At 39.1% G+C, this 19,789-nt stretch overlaps 1 protein-coding gene across 1 annotated transcript in view; it reads left to right on the top strand.

The window, feature by feature from the left end:
* The window catches only part of SLC26A5 (solute carrier family 26 member 5), a 46,476-nt gene that overhangs the window by 23,257 nt on the left and 3,430 nt on the right, over nucleotides 1-19,789 (top strand). The window contains exons 5-16 of the mRNA XM_039848978.1: nucleotides 2,947-3,057; nucleotides 4,289-4,455; nucleotides 5,015-5,179; nucleotides 6,939-7,091; nucleotides 9,516-9,598; nucleotides 13,892-14,039; nucleotides 15,056-15,169; nucleotides 15,990-16,067; nucleotides 16,743-16,838; nucleotides 17,042-17,148; nucleotides 18,166-18,235; nucleotides 19,268-19,360. Of these exons, the coding sequence (XP_039704912.1) occupies nucleotides 2,947-3,057; nucleotides 4,289-4,455; nucleotides 5,015-5,179; nucleotides 6,939-7,091; nucleotides 9,516-9,598; nucleotides 13,892-14,039; nucleotides 15,056-15,169; nucleotides 15,990-16,067; nucleotides 16,743-16,838; nucleotides 17,042-17,148; nucleotides 18,166-18,235; nucleotides 19,268-19,360 (1,385 nt within the window). The remainder of the gene's footprint in view (nucleotides 1-2,946; nucleotides 3,058-4,288; nucleotides 4,456-5,014; nucleotides 5,180-6,938; nucleotides 7,092-9,515; nucleotides 9,599-13,891; nucleotides 14,040-15,055; nucleotides 15,170-15,989; nucleotides 16,068-16,742; nucleotides 16,839-17,041; nucleotides 17,149-18,165; nucleotides 18,236-19,267; nucleotides 19,361-19,789) is intronic.

The raw sequence follows: 19,789 nt of genomic DNA, 5'->3' as shown, positions 1-19,789 counted from the left end.
TTTTATCTTATCATTCTAGTAACCTTTGCCTGTCTAAAGGAATTCTTTAGAAATATGTAACCCTTAAAAAGCCCCAGAGATAGTATCATGTGGAATGCGGTGATACTATTTCACAGATCAGCATAGTTAGGAACTGGTTGGGTTAGTCAGTCACTCAATGAACATGCCATTGGTATTGTTGTCGTTAAGGTTCTTGGCTATAAGTTCATATTCTAATTACAAGGGACTTTGAAATACTGAATTCCTCTGCATCTACGTGATTCTATATGCGATATAAGAGCTGAAGAAAATTTTATTAATTTATTCATCTGTTTACACTTGTTTGTCAAGCATCTGCCTAGCCCTCCCTGTCCTCGTGGAACCAACTAACTCTCCAATCAGGGAGAGAGACGTGAAGCAAATAAAAACACATGTACGTTTTTAATTACAAATGATGTTAAACACTGTTGGGGAAAATACAGAGTACTTTGAGGTAATCACAGGGACACTTAGTTTAAGTAGTTAAATCACAAAAACCTCTTTAAGAAAGTGAGATTTGAGCTGAGACCTGAAGGATTAGTAGGAGGCAGGTAAAGAATGAGGAAATGCATTTCAAGCAGAAGGGATTGCATCTGTGAAGGCACTTAGCAAGAAAAGAATTGGGTGTTTAAAGACTTGATCGGAAGAATTAACATGGTGAGGCAGGCAAGGGCAGGTCTGCCCAGCCTTGTTAGGCACTTCGAGATTCATTCTGAATGCCATGAAAACTATCAGCGTGCTTTTCACTTGGGTTATCTTTATAAAAGGTCACTGAGACTGCTGTGTGAGGAATGGATTTGGTTGATGGAAAGGGCACCGGAGTGAATGTGGGGAGACAATTAGAGGTGACAATGACTCAGTATAGGCAAGAGTGATAATGGCTCCAACAGCCTCTAGGTCAACTGGCCAAAAACCTATTCCCTTCTCTAATTTGCCAAAAATTAATTACCAAATGATTAATTTGTCAAAAAAAAAAATCACTTCTTCTAATGATCAGTTAGCTAAGTTTTAAATTTTCCAAGTGGCTGATCTATTATGTCTATTAAGTCTATTAAACAAAAACCTTAAACCAGGTTTAGGATAATTTTCCACAGCCATTTAGGCATCAACACAGAGGTGAGTGTAGGGAGAGAAGCAGACAGAGGCTCAGTATCTGATGTTAAACTGGCCTTCAGTCAGGTTGAACTGGCAAAGCTACAGGAGATGGCTACAGTGAACCTGTGCAAACTGAGGCTTCAGAGACACTATTGGGATTTTGCCTACTTGAGGTTTCACTAAAATGCCATTCCACAAATTTACTTTTGACCTGTTAGCCTTCTTTCATCTTAAACTAGGGTGGCGACTGTAGAAATGGAAAGAATTAGAATGATACTACATTTTACGGCATATTTTAAATATCTTGCTATATTTTAAAATTAGCAAGACTGGCTATCGTATTGATTTGGGGGAGAATGAGAAAGCAGGATGTGTCAAGAGTTACTTTAAAATTTCTGGGCTAATGAGTTGGATGTGGGGACAGTGAAGAAGAGGGATAGTCAAGAATGAGTCTCAAATTTCTGGTTCAAACACCTGAGGAATGGAGGTGTCAATTGCAGACATAATAAAAACTGTGGGAAGAATGGAACTGAAGGGTAAATTTGCACATGTTAAATTTGAGATGCTTGTGAGGTAGACAAAAGGACATTTCATGTTTATATTTAATAAGTGATGGGCTCAAAAGAGAAACATGGGCTAGAGATATCAACTTGGGAATCTTTAACATATAGGTATCATTTAAACCATGGCAATAGACAAGGCCACCAAAGGAGAGAATGTGGAGTGAAAAGAGAAGGGAGTCAAGATCAAGCTTTGTTCAACAGTAAAGGCCAAAGAGAGAAGGAGAAACCAGCAAAAGAGACTGAAAAGAAGTATCTAGAAAGGGGGAAGAAGAACCAGGAGCATGTGGTATTATAGAAAGGAAGAAATTTTCAAAACGGAATAATCCAGTAGGTTGAGCATTGCTGAGAGGTGTCAGTCATCCCACAAACAAATTTATATGGAAAAGGTATTTTTCTATCACTAGTCAATAAAGATAGGTAAATATGAAAAACAAAATATAGCAAAGATATAGATTTAAGCGATGGTAAGTTAATTTCTTGTGGTTGATTATTTAAATTAGTAAAGAAACTTTGTTAAGCATGGCAGATTGAATACATGCTTCTATCCCTAATTCACTTAAAATCCCCCTAAAAGGAATAGAAATGGTAAACTAGCAAGGGCAAAGAAAATGAGAGAGTAGACATCGTGGAGCAGGGGAAAAAATGATGGCAACCAATGGACAAGTGACAACTGATCAGAGGGGAGGAAGTTAATAGTTAGGTGCCTGCCCTGCAGAACATTGGGAAATTGGAGGCTCCAATCATTGTCAACTGTGAGAGTCAAGGCGAGAGCTAGAAGCAAGAGAATTGATTGAAAGTCAATGTAATAAGTAACACATAGACACTCAGGTCCCCACATCTACCCCCATGCAATGGATGGTAGGATGAAAATACTGAAAGATGTCAGGAGAACTAAGTAAAAGTCTACACATTGAACTGTGAGCTAACGAAGGCTCTTCCTGGCCTCTTCAGCTCCAAAGAGAACTTATAGTCCAAGGCAGACAGTGAATTGCCCCTCAAGAAACTGGGGATTCCCCCAATGAAGATGCTGGCTGCTCACCCAATTCCCCTACAGTAAGGCTCACCAGTAAACAAAGTAGGTCAATACACATGAAGCTTCAAGAAGGATAGAAAACAATCCAAACAGGAAAAAGGAACTCATTGGGAACATAAATGGAGAGAGCATGATAAAAAATCTTTGCACTATAATATTCTTAGCAAGATATAAAAACACATTGAATGCTTTGTTTTCTAATGATCCTCCTATTTCTGTTTGGTTTTAATCCCACAGGTTTAGCCTTCGCAATGTTGGCAGCTGTGCCTCCGGTGTTTGGCCTGTATTCTTCCTTTTACCCTGTTATCATGTATTGTTTTTTCGGAACCTCCAGACACATATCCATAGGTAAAAGCTGACACTTGATAATGTAGTACCTTTTCTTCTGGATGTCTAAGCTTTGCAATGTACCAAAGAAATAACATGTTTGTTACTGGAACATCTGCTTGTTACTGCATACTGCTTTAAAAAATACACTCCCCCTAAGATTTCTAGAACTAACAGCTTTCTTATAATCTTGGCATAATGAAAAAAAGACAATTTTCTGGTCTAAAAAGAGCAGTTGTTGAAATAAGTGCTTCAGTTCATAATATAATTTGCTTACATCTGGTTTTCCTGTTTATTTTATTAGTGGTACTGCAAGTTCCTAATTACTATGAATGTATTGCATTTTCATTTGATTTTAGGCTCTGAATTATACATGGTTTAATGGTATTTAGGATCAGATTTATATGGGTTTCATAATAGTGTTGGTGCTGCATGAGGCTGCCATCAGCAAACTCACGCACAGTGTTTCAGATGTCCATTGCTAGATAACAAACACCCAACCTCCTCAATTTAGCAGCTTAAAACAGCAATAGCAATCATTTCATTATCTCTCACAGTTCCTGTGGGGCAGGATTTGGGAAATGCTTATCTGGACAGTTCTGGCTCAGGGTCTCCATGCAGTTGAGAGTCAGATGGGAACTGGGGCTAGAGCAGCTATAGGAAGCCTGAATCTCTGTCTGTCTCTGTCTGTCTCTGTCTGTCTCTGTCTGCCTCTGTCTGTCTCTGTCTGTCTCTGTCTGCCTCTCTATCTCTCTCATTCCCTCTCACCCTCTCCTCCACTCTCTGTCTCCTTTTTCTTCCTCCTCCCTCCTCCCCTCTCCCATCTTCCTTCTCTCCATGTGATCCCAATTGCAGCTTTCTACACTCTGGGCTCCAGCACAAGCAAGTTTTACAGCTCTCAAGTGGAAGCTAGTCACCTTCTGTTACCTAGCCTCAGAAGTCACTTCTGCATTCTTTCGGTTACTAAAATGTCACAAATCTACCCAGATTCAAGAAGAGAGGAATAAGATGACCCTCTAATGAGGAAATGTCGAGGTTCTAAAACAGTATGTGGGATGGAAGATATTATCATGGTCATTTTTGGAGAATGCCTTCTGCACACACAGAGGGACAGTGGTTTACTGCTGAAGGAGACCAGCACCATTTTGTTTCAACGATAATTTATTGACCTCACCTGTGTCTCCTAGCTACTGGCAAAATCACATCAGATACACTGAAGATGATTTTCCTGATTAATGCTTTGTTATTTCAGGTCCATTTGCTGTTATTAGCCTGATGATTGGTGGTGTGGCTGTTCGATTAGTCCCAGATGATATAGTCATCCCAGGAGGAGTAAACGCAACCAATGGTACAGAAGCAAGAGATGCCTTGAGAGTAAAAGTTGCCATGTCTGTGACCTTACTTTCAGGAATCATTCAGGTAAGACCCACAGATAGGGAAATGGGCTCTCATTTGTTCATTTCATAAATATCTATCGAGCACCCTTGACTGGTCTACATGGTGGGCAGTGTCAGCCTGCAAAAATCCAGTGCTCAAGGTTGATAGCTCTCAGCAATACCGGTTCGACTGCACACCTTACTTAAATTGATATTTATTAGGAACTAGCAAGCTTCAGTTGGTTTTGGAGATTCCAAAAAGTAAGAAAAGCTTGAAGAAGGATTGGTTAGTAATGGAAAGAGGGTGTCTCTTATCTGCGTGGAAGGAACAGGAAGTGACATTGACTAAACATGTCCCCAGTTCTGAGGGACAGGGAAACTATGAGTGTGCCCAGTGCTCTTTGGGACCCCAAGCCACTCCAAACCTTCCATTGTTTGCTGTGTAACCAGTGACTATGTAACCTGCAGCTGCTTAACTGCTGCAGGTACAAGTTCGCAGTGTTAGAAAATGGTCTGGAAAGAACCTTTGTGTGTTTTCTGTTGGTTTTAACTTCCTGATCTATCATTTGATCTATTTGTCTCTTTGTCATTAAAAAAACCAGTTTTGCCTAGGAGTCTGTAGGTTTGGGTTTGTGGCCATCTACCTCACAGAGCCCCTGGTGCGTGGGTTCACCACCGCAGCAGCTGTGCACGTCTTCACCTCCATGCTGAAATATCTGTTCGGCGTTAAAACGAAGCGGTACAGTGGCATCTTTTCAGTGGTGTATGTAAGTAAGCAACTCACCGGTACCATTTTTCCTTCTTTATTTTTCCTCCTTCTCTTCAAGGCTCACTTTTCTTTTTTCCAAGAATTTCGATCAAATGGAAGAGATTCAGTTATTCTAAGGTTCTTCTGCAAAGAGCGCTTAGAAAAGGAATTAAGCCTTAAAGTCCCATTTTGTTAATATGTGCTCCTGCCTACCTCACAGGGAATTTTTTGGTGGGTCTATATTTGGTGACTACATCTTCACCCTAAGTAGCTAAAGAGACGGCATTTCCTTAAGACTGAATTATGTTCTCTTTGGGAACTAACAAATAATTTAAAGGCATTCAGAGAACCTATCTCTCAAAAACTGCTTACTCAAGCAGGCAAAAAAGTAAGTTAATCTATAAAATATGTAACTAACACAGTTATCCAGTTTACTAAAATGTGTATAGACCCTTGCACCCAAATCAGAGAAAACATAAATTATTTGTAAGCACATAGGGAATAATGATAATAATCAATTATGTTGAAACTTAAACTGATCACAAATTCTAAAATTTTTATATTTTTCACACAGTGTACTATAATTAGCACTTAATAACTAAATATAGCTTTAAAATCCCCATACGTTTAGAGACCAAGAAACAACTTCTAAATAAACCACGAGTAAAGGAAATTATGAAATAATTAGAACCAAATGACAGTCACAGTGCTACATAATACAACTTCTGAGATGCTGCTAAAACTCCTCTTGGACAGAAGGACCTATAGCCATTGTAGGTACTTAGGTGCCAGACACTGTGCTGGGCACATCAGTGGGCAAGTGTGGCCCTTGCCCTCTTGGAGCTCACAGTCCAATGAGAAGACAGGTGGGAAACCATTAACTGCATAAATATGTAGTAAACTACAAATTGTGTTCAGTGATATGAAGAAAAGGCACAGGCTTCTTATGAAAGTCGAATACGGAGACCTTTAGAGTAGGAGTCTAGGAAGAGACATTGAAATTGTGTCCTTGATAGATTAGAATGGCTCAAATGGTAGAAACATTCCCAAATAACCAAATTCTTCATTTCCCATAACAGCTGGTAGGTAACATGCTTCTTACTCTGAGATTTCTCTAAATGCCTTGTCACAGAAGAAATAGAGCCGACGAGCCCCCGAGTACGCTCTAGGCATTGGTAGGAAAGGTGTGTAGCCTGGCTCAGTGGTGACCTACTTTCCCAGGGTCCGGAGGAGTACTGATTGTATTTGGGGGCTGAGACTGCAACCCTAGGATAGATTAAATGGCTCTAACTCTCTTCTTCTCTAACTTTCTTCTCTAACTCTCCTGGGTATCTTTCCAAACTTCAGCACTCTCTTGCCTTCAAAGCGCGCCAGATTCCTCTTTCATCTACCAACAATGATTTCTCTCTCTTTCAGCCCTGAAAGCTTTTCTGTGTGTTTATCTTTGGATTATTTTGTTGACATCAACTCTTAATCCTTTCCTGATGCTCAAGACTCAGTATAAGGATTACTTTTCTGAATTTTATAATACTACATTGACACATTAGCATATCAAAGAACACAGTAAGATTGCTGGGTAAGAATTCCAACTTTCAAGTTGTATGACCAGGTAAAAATGCCTCCTACTGGTGGAAGCTACAAAGAGAGAGGTTTTAGCCTGAGAACTTCTAACTAGAAATGTCCAGTAATGGGATGGCTGGTGTGAATTCGTGCACTAGAATGTCTTTGTTCGGGGGGCTATTGCTTGATGTAAACACCCAGTGTTCACTGTGTTGCAGAGTACAGTTGCTGTGTTGCAGAATGTTAAAAACCTCAACGTGTGTTCCCTAGGCGTCGGGCTGATGGTTTTTGGTTTGCTGTTGGGTGGCAAGGAGTTTAATGAGAGATTTAAAGAGAAATTGCCGGCACCCATTCCTTTAGAGTTCTTTGCGGTAAGTCAACTTTCAGCTATTTCTGTGAGGGATTTAGAAGTGGACGGGGAGGAACAGGGAATTAGACCTTTTTTCTCTCAGTTCTGCCAAAAGAACATTAGAATTTGTCAAGGGGAACGTTTACAGATACACCAACACACACAAAAAAAGCATTAGAACATTGACATAGATGATTTATAATATATAGGTGACAACTACCCATAAATATTTTAATATGAATTATCTGTGAGTGATGAGATTAGAGAAGATTTTTTCTTCTTCAAAGTTTTTATTGTCTAATTGTCTTATAATGAACACATATAACTTTAATAACTTGAAAAAAATTAAGCTGTTTCAATTTTGAAAAAAGCAAAACACAAAGGTTCCAAACTATCTCGATTCCTGGCACTCCTAGGCCAAATGAAATACCTAACAGCTTCATTTATTAAGTAGTTGGATCCAAACAACTTAATACATATATATGTCTAACAACTTAGGAACTGTTTGTAAATATAATGCACATAAATTAAAATGAAATATATATTTATGTTCTTAAATAACCACTATTATAGTGGGCACTTCACAGCTCTTCAAACCTTGAAATCATATGGCCACTGCTCCCCTCGTTCCTGTTCACTTTGATTTTGCATGATACCTGCTTTTTACCACAGAAACAGCTGAACGCCCAGTTTTGCAAAGATATAATGCGATCGAAAGGAATGTAGTAAAAACTGTGAACTACCTCAAAATAGAAGTTTGCAGTGTCTGACAGATGTCACTGTGTTTCCCCTTGAAAGTTATATTCCACAGTGTCCTGGTGAGTTCCCCTTGGCACTCTGGGGCATCTTGGTTCACAATTTGGCAACCATAAAGATAAGAAATAAAACCTATAGGTGTCTGATCCAAATTTAGCCAAAAGTTCCACAAGAACAGCTGGGTGGTATCATAGCTCTCAAGAAAGCCAATCTCTTTGATCCTTCTCCTTGCTTTGGTCTCCTTTGCATCCCAACAGGACTTGGTCTCTAGCAGTTTCAAAGCCTGTTCTCTCATTAGGACGGACAGAGTTCCTGTTTCCTCTAGGAGCACAAGGTTTTCAGTTCATTTGCATGGCAAGGGAGACAGGCAAGCTCTAATTATAAAGTAAAAGATCACCTTCCCTGACTGAGTTCCTAACTCTGTCCATTTTCAAAGTTCCCTTTAAAGGTTTCTTCATGTTTCCCAGGGCAATGTTTTCCAGAATTCTATATTGCAATTACAGTAAATCAATGTTTTTTAACTTCTCCCCTGGGCTTTTTTTTTAAGTTCTTCTTAGAGCAAGGGAAAGAGAAGCCATACTGGAAAATTTGAGACACAGTCATTATCCCTCCCTTTAAACATAAAATTTTTTTATCATAAAAATGTATTTGACTTTTGCTTTCTATTTCATAACACATCTGGGTGTGTTGATAGGAAAACAGTGGTTTAAATTATTTACCGCTTCTGAAGTTGATGCTTCAGGCACTTGAGCCATATTTATCCTGTGAATTTAAATATTCTGGGCATTCCCCCAGTATGAGACACACAACAAATACAGTTAAGGGTGGCAAACATATGGTGACCAACAAAGAAGGGGCATTTCATCAAAGGGGCCAGAAGCACCCATATGCTTGGTCTCTCAGGCTGCTGTGTCTCATAATAAGTTTACCTTATTGGTTCCTTGCTGCTGCCACCACCGGAGGGACTGGCTCCCCTTCCTGGCCAGCCCTAATTCCTTCTCTCCTAGATAACCCACCCAGAAAGTTCTATAGCAATAGTTCTTCAGAATAAAGAAAAATGCTATCTTGTTATTTTTCTCTTCTTGTAGCTCACTAAGATTGTACTTTACACACCAACTAAACCTATGCCCTGACAATCCAGGAAGATGTATGTACAGTGACACCTGTGTGTGATGGACATTTTCACTCTGATCCTGACCGAAATGGGAGGAGACAGCCCTAGGGCGCTCTGACCAGGCTTGGTGCAGCAGTCCTGGAAGAAGGGTCTGCAGGAGGGCTGTCGAATCCAAACATGCACTTTATGATGATACACTGCCATTGCACCACCCTCACAATACACATTTCAGTGACCTTTACTCATGCCACCTTGGCCAGAGACTCATTTTCCTGCCCCAGAGGCAAAGCCAGCACCTGAAAAGTTTTATGGCCTCTTCTGTTTGCAGTCAACTAGCCACACACCTCAGCGTAGAACAGACCAAAATAAAGAGAATTCCAAGCCTAGAGTCCATTTTAATTTTGCGGATAGAGTCGTTAGGAGAAGTTAGAATTGTTGGAAGCTAACTATAATTCTTCTTATAAAACTAAAAGTTAAAGTGAGAATAGGTTTGGCTTGGCTAACAAACTGAAACTCATTCTTGTGGCATTTTAATTTTCATCTATAAAAGTACATTTTGATTTGTGTCTGTTTTAGGTGGTAATGGGAACTGGCATTTCAGCTGGGTTTAACTTGCATGAATCATACAATGTGGATGTTGTTGGAACACTTCCTTTGGGGTAAGAAAATAGTTTTAAGTAACAGCGTGACTTGAATAATCAATGGATCTATTGTTTCTAACTCCTGTGTTAGTATTCTTCCAATGAAAAATTCTCTTTTTTCTGCATATCAAATAGCTGAGGGTTAAGGGTTTTGTTGTTATTGTTGTTGTTGTTGTTTTAGCATGTGTGGGATTTTTTTGTGGTAAAACATAAAATTTACCATTTTAATCATTTTTAAGTGTATAGTTCAGTAGTGGTAAATATATTCACATTGTTGTGAAATGAATCTCCATAACTTTTTCATCCTGCAAATCTGAAACTCCATACCCATTAAATAATAACACTCCACTCTCCCTTCTCCCCAGCCCCTGGCGACCACCATTCTACTTTTTGTCTCTATGAGTTTAGCCACTACAGGTACCTCATATAAAGTGGAATCATACAGCATTAGTCTTTTTGTGACTGGCTTATTTTATGTAGCATAATGTCCTCAAATTTCATCCATGTTGTAGCATGTAACAGGATTTCCTTCTTTTTAAAGCTGAGTAAAATTCCACAGTTTGTATTTACCATATTTTGTGTATCCATTCATCCATCAGTGGACATTTCAGTTGCTTTTACCTCTTAGTTATTGGAACCAGTGTTGCTATGAACATGAGTGCACAGATATCTCTTCGAGACCCTACTTTCAGTTATTTTGAATATGAAGTGAGATGACTGGATCATCTGATAGTTCTATTTTTAACTTTTTGAAGAACCTCTCTACTGTTTTCCATAGTGGTTGCACCATTTTATAATTCTACCAACAGTGGCATATAGTTTTTTTGTTTTATTTCCTGTTGTTTAGCCCTTATTGGTTTTTAAAATCTCTCCTTGAGTGACATAGGAATTAAGAACAAAAAGACCTAAATCTGACCTGCAACTTACTAGCTATGTGACCTTGGTCAAGGCACTTATCCTCTCAAAGCCTCAGTTTCCTCTCTTGCCAGGTAAGCATGGGAATTAATACAAATTTCAAGAGTTGTTAAGAGCGTTACAGGAGATAATGCACATAAAGCAGTGTAGCACCTGGCACACACAGTAAGTGTTCAAGACACGTTAATTAAAAGTTCTGTGTCTCATTATTTCAACGAGATTTCTAGTTTAAAATATATATTACTTCTTTGCTTCATCTATTTTATCTCTGCATTAAAAATTTTTTACTATTCTTTTTATATCTGAAGGCACAAAAGTAACTACGAGCCTGTTCTGGTCTTACTCTGTTCCTCTCTGGCTCTCTCTGTATCTCTGAGTGCCTCTGTTTCTGTGTGTCTGTCTATTTCTCTGTCTGTCTTTCTATCTCTTGTACTGTCTCTTTCTCTCGCGACTCTCTTCTCTCTTTCCAAAAGGATGGAGTCAGATATTGCCCAGATGTTGGAGACTGACAAAACCTGGCATATTCCAACAGGCCTTGCCTCTGGTCCCATCTAATGTCCTTGAAAGCACAGGGAACAGGAATTGCTCCTTAAGACTAAGTTCACCCCATAGAGCAAGTGTTGAAGGAGGAAACATGCACCCTACTTCAAAACAATAAATTGCTATCATGAACATGTTACTTGAGATTCAGTGTAAAGGTATAACATGGTAATAACTCTTGCTTTTCTATTTGGGCTTATAATTTATAAAATACTTTCATGTCTATTATCTCAGCTGCTGCTCACGATAATACTATTGATATATATGCTATCCTTATTTTACAGACAACTAAGTTTGTTTATTCTCATCTATTCAGCATGTGTTTATTAATTGCCTATTTTGTGCCAGAGACACAGCAGTTAAAAATAAAAGCAAACATGTAAGCAAAAAGGTCTTTGATCTCAAGGAGCTTATATTTTACTGGGGAGACAGGCAGTAAACAGTGAGAAGTGCTATGATGAAAAAGGAAGCTAGGTAAGGGATAGGAGGGCCTGGGGTTGCTGTTTAGGTAGGGTGACAATTGAGAAGGTGACATTTGAGAGACATGAATGAAGTTTAGTGACTTGAAGTGAGTCCCAGCCTGGACCCAGAGCTCAGTCTTCCGATACCCAATCGTATATGCTTTCCATTACATCACACCTGAGTCGCTAACATAATTAGTCATGTGATAAACATTAGTCTTTGGGTCCAAGAGATAACCCTATTTAATAATTAATTACAAGTAATTTGAATAAATGTGAATCCTTACATTTAGATTTCTGCTTTTAAAAATGCACGTGCTGCCATAATTTCTACCTAATACCTTCCTTTCCCTATTGCTTTCTCTCTATGTGTGAGAGCTAAAGTTTTTTTGTTTTAAATAACATTTTACGTTTCTGAAATTTGGCTACTCAGAAACCTTATCTTTCTGGAATTTTGCCATAAACCCAGCAAGAATCAAATCATGCTTACCTAACTACCTACCTACATATAATCATACGGTTTCAGTTATCTGTGAGTCTTTTTGCCAATGACAAGCGGCTCCAAAACAGTGGCTTCAAGCAATATCCATCTATTTGTTCACAGTTCATCAATTCAGGTAGGGCTCTGCTGGTGATTCTGCTGGTCTCACTGGAGATCTCATGCAGCTGCAGATGTCTGAAGGTGTGATTGATGCTGGAAGGCTGGCATCTCTTGTGTGGTGTCTCTAACAGCAGGGAGACTCTACGTGGTGGCTCAGAGCAACAAGACAGAAAAGCAGAAGCTAGGCAGGCCAGTTAAGGCACTCATACAACATCACTTTCACCACTTCCTATTGGTCAAAGCAAATCACAAGATTCCACCTCTAGATGGACATACAAATATGGGAGGGATTGTTGGTGGTCATATTTGAAAGCAAACTACCACACTTATCTACACATACATATAAGTACATATACAATACAGTGTCCAGAAAGTGACGGTTGACTGTTGAAGATCCCAGTCATGGCAGTGTATCCCGTTTCTTGGTTTACTTTCCTTAACACATTTCAAACTACTTCTTTTCTCACAATCTTGTTCCTGACACCCAAAACTACTGCTAGGCCTTCCCTCTTGGTTAATACTCATGCAACAAAGTACAAGGGAAAGACAATAAGTTTCATAGTCAGACCCTCTGGGTTTGACTCCCTGCTCTATCTTGGGAAAGTTACTTGACATGTGCAAGCATCTATTTTTTTCACTTATAAGTTGGGTTAATAATGATATCTATCAAATACAGTTGTTGTGAGGACAAATATGACATATGTCAAGCATGTAGCATATAATCTAGGCTTTACATGTTATGTTCCTTTCCTCTCTCCCCTTCCCTTTCTCTTACCCCAGAACTTGATTCATCCTGTCACTGTAATATGACATAGTGAGAGAAATAGGCATAGGGAGGTGGGTTCTTTATTTTTTGTTGTAGTTAATTGATAACCTATTGACCTTGCACAAGTTGCTTAACCTTACTGTGCCTCATTTTCCTCATCTATAAAATGGAGATTAAAATGGTGCCTAGCACACAGGGTTATTGGAAATAAATAAGCACAGAACCTGGCACAGAGGAAGCACCAAATAAACAATCGTTATTGTAAGAATAATAATATTGGGCATCAATTAATTGTTGTTGCTGTTATTTATTCCAATGCCTTGAATTGGAGCAGGTACCTTTGAAAACCTATTGTTCCTTCCCCCTGACCATTCTAGGGAATCCCCATTCCGTTCCTTTAGGACAAAGGTTCCAAACTACAAGCGTGGACCACAGAGATTAGGCTCTCCATTCCGGGGTTCCAGGAGTCACACTTTTGGCTCCTTCAGACTCCCAGCATTCCCAGCTGAAATCCAAGGAGTGTAGTCTGCTGCTGCTCCTTTCTCATGTTAGAAACCCACCTACATGTCCCAGGAAAAAGCAGAGTCCTTATAGCAGTGAGTACCTCCTGTTGCTCAGACAGTAATTCTCCTCTAAGATAGCCTTGTCCAACACCACCCCCCACCCCGCCCTCAGACTTCGGTTCAAGTGCCTGTGGTATCTGAGCACTTTGCTGGCCCTCGCTTCTTCCTGTCTCACACCTGCCATACAGGTGCCCTGAGATATGCAGTTACTCCTTTTCTAATAAAATGGCTTCTGATCTATACTGATAACCCATTCAGGTAGAAAACCGTACCCTGTGGTTAGGGTTTGGAAAGAACTGCCATGTGTCCAGGAGAGCCCTCCTTTTTATCAAACTAGGGCAAACAAGTATCCAAGCATTGATCACCTGCTTTGCAGATAATGTCCCTCCAAATTGTTCTCCTCTAGTTGTGTGTTTTCTCCCCAGTGGTCACAGCACTTAAGTTAAAGTCAGCTTGACCTTTCAGGCTACTACCTCCAGCCAATCCGGACACCAGCCTCTTCCACCTTGTGTACGTGGATGCCATCGCCATAGCCATTGTTGGATTTTCAGTGACCATCTCAATGGCCAAGACCTTGGCAAATAAACATGGCTATCAGGTTGATGGCAATCAGGTAAAAATCATTAATTTCCTGCAGATGTTTCATAGTGATATAATCATCATGCTTTACTATGAAAGGCAAATGAACTGGATTTCTCTATCTTGGCAGAAAAACTTAGTTTGATGATGGATATATTTGAAGCATGAATTTATCCAACACTACAATTTTTTCATGAATTATGTTGATTAGATCATCTGAGCACTGAGGTACAGTCCTACCTCACCTCATGGGCAGGGGCCCAGCTAGAAAGGTGAAATCTCCAAACTGAGGTTTATAGTTTGCCATATTCCTATTGATGTAATCATTATTTTTAAAGTTCACAGACTGAGAATAAAATGTTTTTACACGGCCATTTTTACTCTACAGGAAACCTTCTCTTTGTTCATTAAACTTTGAGTATATGATTCATCATTCAAACTCCACAATATACTTATTCTTTGTCACCTTCTTTTATAACATAACTACAGATAATGTATTTAATCTGAATCCCATGAGCTATAATTTTGACATGACAATATCTGTTTTAACACACTATGTATTTCTAAAAGGAGACTAGACGTTCCACATTCATATGAAACAGTGATCTAACCAGGAAGACCAGAAGTAGCCCTGAGAGCAGGACTCACTGTCCCAGAAGGACGCTGGCATGTATGCATCGACGAGCAAGAGCCAGGCATTCAAAAGATAGCAGTGGTCCTATACTCCAAAAACTTTCTCTTAAGCAAGGGAAAAATTTTGTTCCTTTTGCTGCAGTTGTTTTTTTTAAGGCATTATTTGTGTAGAGAGTGCATTTGGGAAATGGAGCTGGGTAAGCATAGCATTTATCTCCAACACAATGAAAATTTGAAGGTTTTCCTCTCCACCTTAAATTATGTGCTAATTCCTATTTTGAGCTCATGCTAAACAAATATCTGAAAGGAAAATGAAAAGACAGCCTGTACTGCTGAAAATGTGAATTATAAGGGCCATCTGCCTTTCTTCCTGAAGAATAACCGATCTCTTTTGTGCTTTGTTTCCACGTGGAAAAGGAGCTCATTGCCCTGGGACTGTGCAATTCCATTGGTTCACTCTTCCAGACTTTCTCAATTTCATGTTCCTTGTCTCGAAGTCTTGTTCAGGAGGGAACTGGAGGGAAGACACAGGTGTGTATACTACTGGGCTCTCAGGATTGGTGATTTGGTGGCAATTAAATTTTAATCCCTTGATTCTATTCTACACCCAAACAAAGCTGCTCTGCCTGAAGATCCATGCCCAGTGAGCTGTGTAGTGACTCAGAGAAAGGCATGGTTGGTCGAAGCAAATCACAAGGAACTAAATTTGTAGGAAGGAGGTATATTCTCCAGTTAAATAAAAAAATTATATAAAACTCCCTGCTATCAGTAAACTTCAAAGTCGAGGCATAGGATGTTGTAATGAAAGCCTAAGGCTGCATATGGGCAGGATACCAGTACCATCCAACAGAAATTTCTGCAGTGGTGGATATGTTCAGTGTTTGCACCATCCAAAAATAGTAGCCACTAGCCACACGTGGCTCTTGAGCACTTGAAATGTGGCCAGTGCAACCAAGACCTGAATTTTTTATTTTATTTTATTTTAATTTTTTAACTTAAATAGCTACATGTGGCTAATGGCCACCACATTGGACAGCATCATCTTGTCTGATCTCTTCTGGCCCTTGGGGGTCTCGGGTTGACACCAGACATCTTGTTTTCCCCACTCCTGGCAAGAGCATTTCAGTCAGAGTTTTTAAGCATTTTGGCCTCTGTTTAAAAGCTGTAAGAGGAACAGGAACTTCAGAGGAAGTGGGAAGGCATTATAGTTTCACATAATGGTTTGGATGGCTGATTTGAATCCATATTTTTTTGATCTTCCCACACTGATTGTCAAAAGACTAGGGCCAACCTGTGCCCTGCCTCTTGCTCATATCCTAAAAGCCCCTTCCATGTGTCTTCTCTCATGCAGCTTGCAGGTTGTTTGGCCTCGTTAATGATTCTGATGGTCATATTAGCCACCGGATTCCTCTTTGAATCGTTACCCCAGGTATGTAGTTTAGACTTGATGTGAAGTTTCTCCATGTGTACAGATTTTGCTATTTTATTTGTTTATATTTTTGTAGCTATCTCATGGGTTTTCACTGTAACCCAAGCAGGGTAGTAAGAGAAAGGGCCAAGGCTAGGAGCAAGATTCTTCATCACAATCTACCGGCAACTGGGAATTGGGAAAGCCATCTCAACATCTCTGGGTCTCAGTTTATCTGCAAAGTGGGGGTTTACACTGGCTAATCTCAAGGGCCTTTCTCCTTTTGATCTTTTATGAGTTATACTTCCATTTAAAATCTGAGATAGCCTACACTCATAAGACATTTGTTTACTAATATATTTAATCTAGTAGAGAAGAAAAGCAATATAGAGTAGAGAAAATCATAAAATAGACCATCGGTGAAATAATCTCTTGACTGCTGAGTTTAATTCTGAAACTCTTAACCACTATGCAGGTTTCTACTAGGATATAAGCCTGGTTTGCCAAGGCCCATTTTAGCTCATCCAGCCCTGAAAATCCAGGTGTTTATGGCTCTAGTCTAAATGTACCATCACTCCTGCATAGAAAGTGAGTGGGGAGAGCACGCTGGGAGGGCAGCAGGAGGATGGTGAGGAGCCAGCAGAGGGGCTCTTTGGACACAAGAGGAGAGGTAAGCGTGAATGTGCTGTGTTTCAGGCTGTACTGTCGGCCATTGTGATCGTCAACCTGAAGGGAATGTTTATGCAGTTCTCAGATCTCCCCTTTTTCTGGAGAACCAGCAAAATAGAGCTGGTAAGTAATGATGGTGATTGTTAGGTAAATATGTTATAGCAACACATGGATTAGTACTGATAAAAATGTTAAGATAAGTTAGTAGTCGTCAGTTAGGCAGGCATAAAAATGTGTGTATGTGCGTGTGTGCGTGTGTGTGTGTGTGTGTAACCCTCAGAAAATTTTAACAGGATTCTACATAAAGCTTTCTGTCTTTTGTTCAGACCATCTGGCTTACCACTTTTGTTTCCTCCTTGTTCCTGGGATTGGACTATGGTTTGATTACTGCCGTGATCATCGCACTGATGACTGTGATTTACAGAACGCAGAGGTGACTGTACAGATTGGGATGGGTATGAATGTCCTGCCTGAGATTGCAGTGTTGACTTAAAATGTATTTGTTGACAGACATCAGTAGACTGAGCATCTTGATTGTGGAGGCGATGTTCCTGGAACCCAGTACCAGGCACATAGTATGCGTTAGGTTCTCTGAATGTTTATTGAGTGAATCCTCCCAGAAAAATCAGTTAATATTTGTATTATATATTCTTACCCACAAAGCATTTGCACCTACATGCTGAGAAGCACCAGGACATAGTAGCAAGACCGTGGAATGTCAAATCTAAGACCTTGAGCTGTGTTCTAACTCTGCGAAACTCTGTGACCTTGAACAACTCATGTAACTCCCAAAGGGCCTCAATCTCTCAAACCAAACTTAACTTCTATGCTGACTTAAGATTTTTTCTCCCCATACCTTCAGTTGATTATCCCCACCCACATGAATCAGAGATTCTTATTAGAAACAAAAAGAAAACCTCCTCTCCTACTTTAAAATTAGAATAGAAAGATAATTCTACCATCTACTAAGTGGCATGAGAACTTGAGTTACACATGACCCTGGCATAACTTAAACTCTGCACAATTCATTTTTGCCCCATCTTTAAACACCCAAGTCTTTTGTCCTAACCATATCATTGTGTGGTGTGTGTGTGGTGCGGTGTGTGTGTAGTTGTATGGCATGTGTGTATTGTGTATTGTGTATGTGAGGGGTATATGTGGTATGTGGTCTGTGTGGTGTGAGGTATATGTTGTATGTGTGTATTGCATATGTTGGGGTTGAGGTGTAGAGTGTGGTGTGAGGTATGTGGGGAGTATTAGGCTTGGAATGGCACTGGGAATATGGTATATGTGGAGCCCTTCTGCAAAGGCACCATATAAGGATCACATATTCTTGAATTCACTAGCAAATCCATACATGACTTATAAACATGAAAACCCTCATGTATCAATCACATACTGGGTCTCAACGACACAATGGTATTTTAACACATTCACTCTCTATCTTCAGTCCGAGCTACAAAGTCCTTGGACAGCTTCCTGACACTGATGTGTATATTGATATAGACGCATATGAGGAGGTAGGACCTTTTTCTATCATTTTAAACGGTTGTAAGCATGGGATATGATTAGCTAACTAAGTTTTATTTTCACCCAGGACAAAAAGTGGAAGTGAAAAGGAGGGAGATGTAGTAGTCAAAGTGAAAAGCCTGAATTTCAATTTACTCTCTAGATTCAATTTTATAGTTTACACTATACTCACATTAATTATTCAATCTAATATTTTTCCTCTTTTTTAAATGGGGTTTAATAATACTCTTGGAATTAAAGCATATATTCACAAAATACTGAAACTGAGAAGATGGTTTGTATGTGCATGATTTTCTTCTGATAAATTTAAACTGATGGAAAATACTGATATTAATCATGCAAAATATAAGTATTGAGGCTATGGAATTATCCTGCTTTATTTTTAATGGTTAAAATTTCTTTGATTTTGAGTGTTCTTTTCTTATGTAGAATCTGAAAGACCTTTACAAATATTTTTAAACTAGTTTTATTTTCTGCTTGGGAAGAAATTCTCAAGGTATTAAGAAATGAGGCTGGTGTTAGTATTGCTGTTTTTTCCTCCTTTCGAAGAATTATATGCTGAATTACTTGTTTCCAAACTGCATTCTAGAGTTTGAAGCTTCTTGATAAAATGTTCAGTCTGTGTCACTTGGGTCCATGTCGACTCCTGCCTGTGTTCCAGTAATGAACGAATATAAACCTCTGTTCACTTTATTTGCCTGCTTCTCACAGCCTGAGTGGCAGCCTCCCCTCTCCTATCCACTTTTCTTTTCTCTTTTTAAATATTTTCAGTACCTTTTCTTTGTGTTTTATGACAAAAATGAAAGACTTCTAAAAGAAATGGGAAGATGTGCATTTTTAAAAGCTTACTTCTCAGTACTCCTCCCTCCAGAGCATGAGTAGATAGTGACATTTTATCCAAACACTATAAGAAGACTCTTAGCAACTTCTATATTAATTTTCAAAATAGAGGAGGGAAGGAATTGCAGTTTTGATTCTGAAATATTTCCATGTGTTAAATTCACTTAAATTTTATTTCCCAGGTGAAAGAAATTCCTGGAATAAAAATATTCCAAATAAATGCCCCAATTTATTATGCAAATAGCGACTTGTATAGCAACGCATTAAAAAGAAAGGTAAGTCATAAGAAATTAAGAGCGATTATTTCTGAGGAGGGGACCTATAGATTGACTGGGATGTGAGGGTCATTTAAATGTCTCACTATACCTTTTATTCTTTCTGTCTGTCTGTCTGTCTATCTATCTATCTATCTATCTATCTATCTATCTATCTATCGACCTATCTACCGACCTACCTACTTATTGTGGTAAAATATACATAACATGAAATTTACTATTTTAACTACTTTCAGTGTACAACTCAGTGGATAAAATTCAGTACATTCACACTGTTGTGCAACCAACACCACTATTCATTCTCTTTTGTCATATGCATGTATTACCTTTTCAAAAACATTAAGAAAAGAAACAAAAAACTAATTTTAGATTTCTTGTTTTGAGTATCATGGGGCTTTCTTTAGTCATGATTAGAACTCAACCCCACAC

The sequence above is a fragment of the Pteropus medius genome, unplaced genomic scaffold, assembly GCF_902729225.1.
Source record: "Pteropus medius unplaced genomic scaffold, Ma_sr-lr_union100, whole genome shotgun sequence".
Lineage (NCBI taxonomy): Eukaryota > Metazoa > Chordata > Mammalia > Chiroptera > Pteropodidae > Pteropus > Pteropus medius.
The sequence above is the reverse complement of the archived record's forward strand: the minus strand, read 5'-3'. Positions and strand labels throughout refer to the sequence as shown.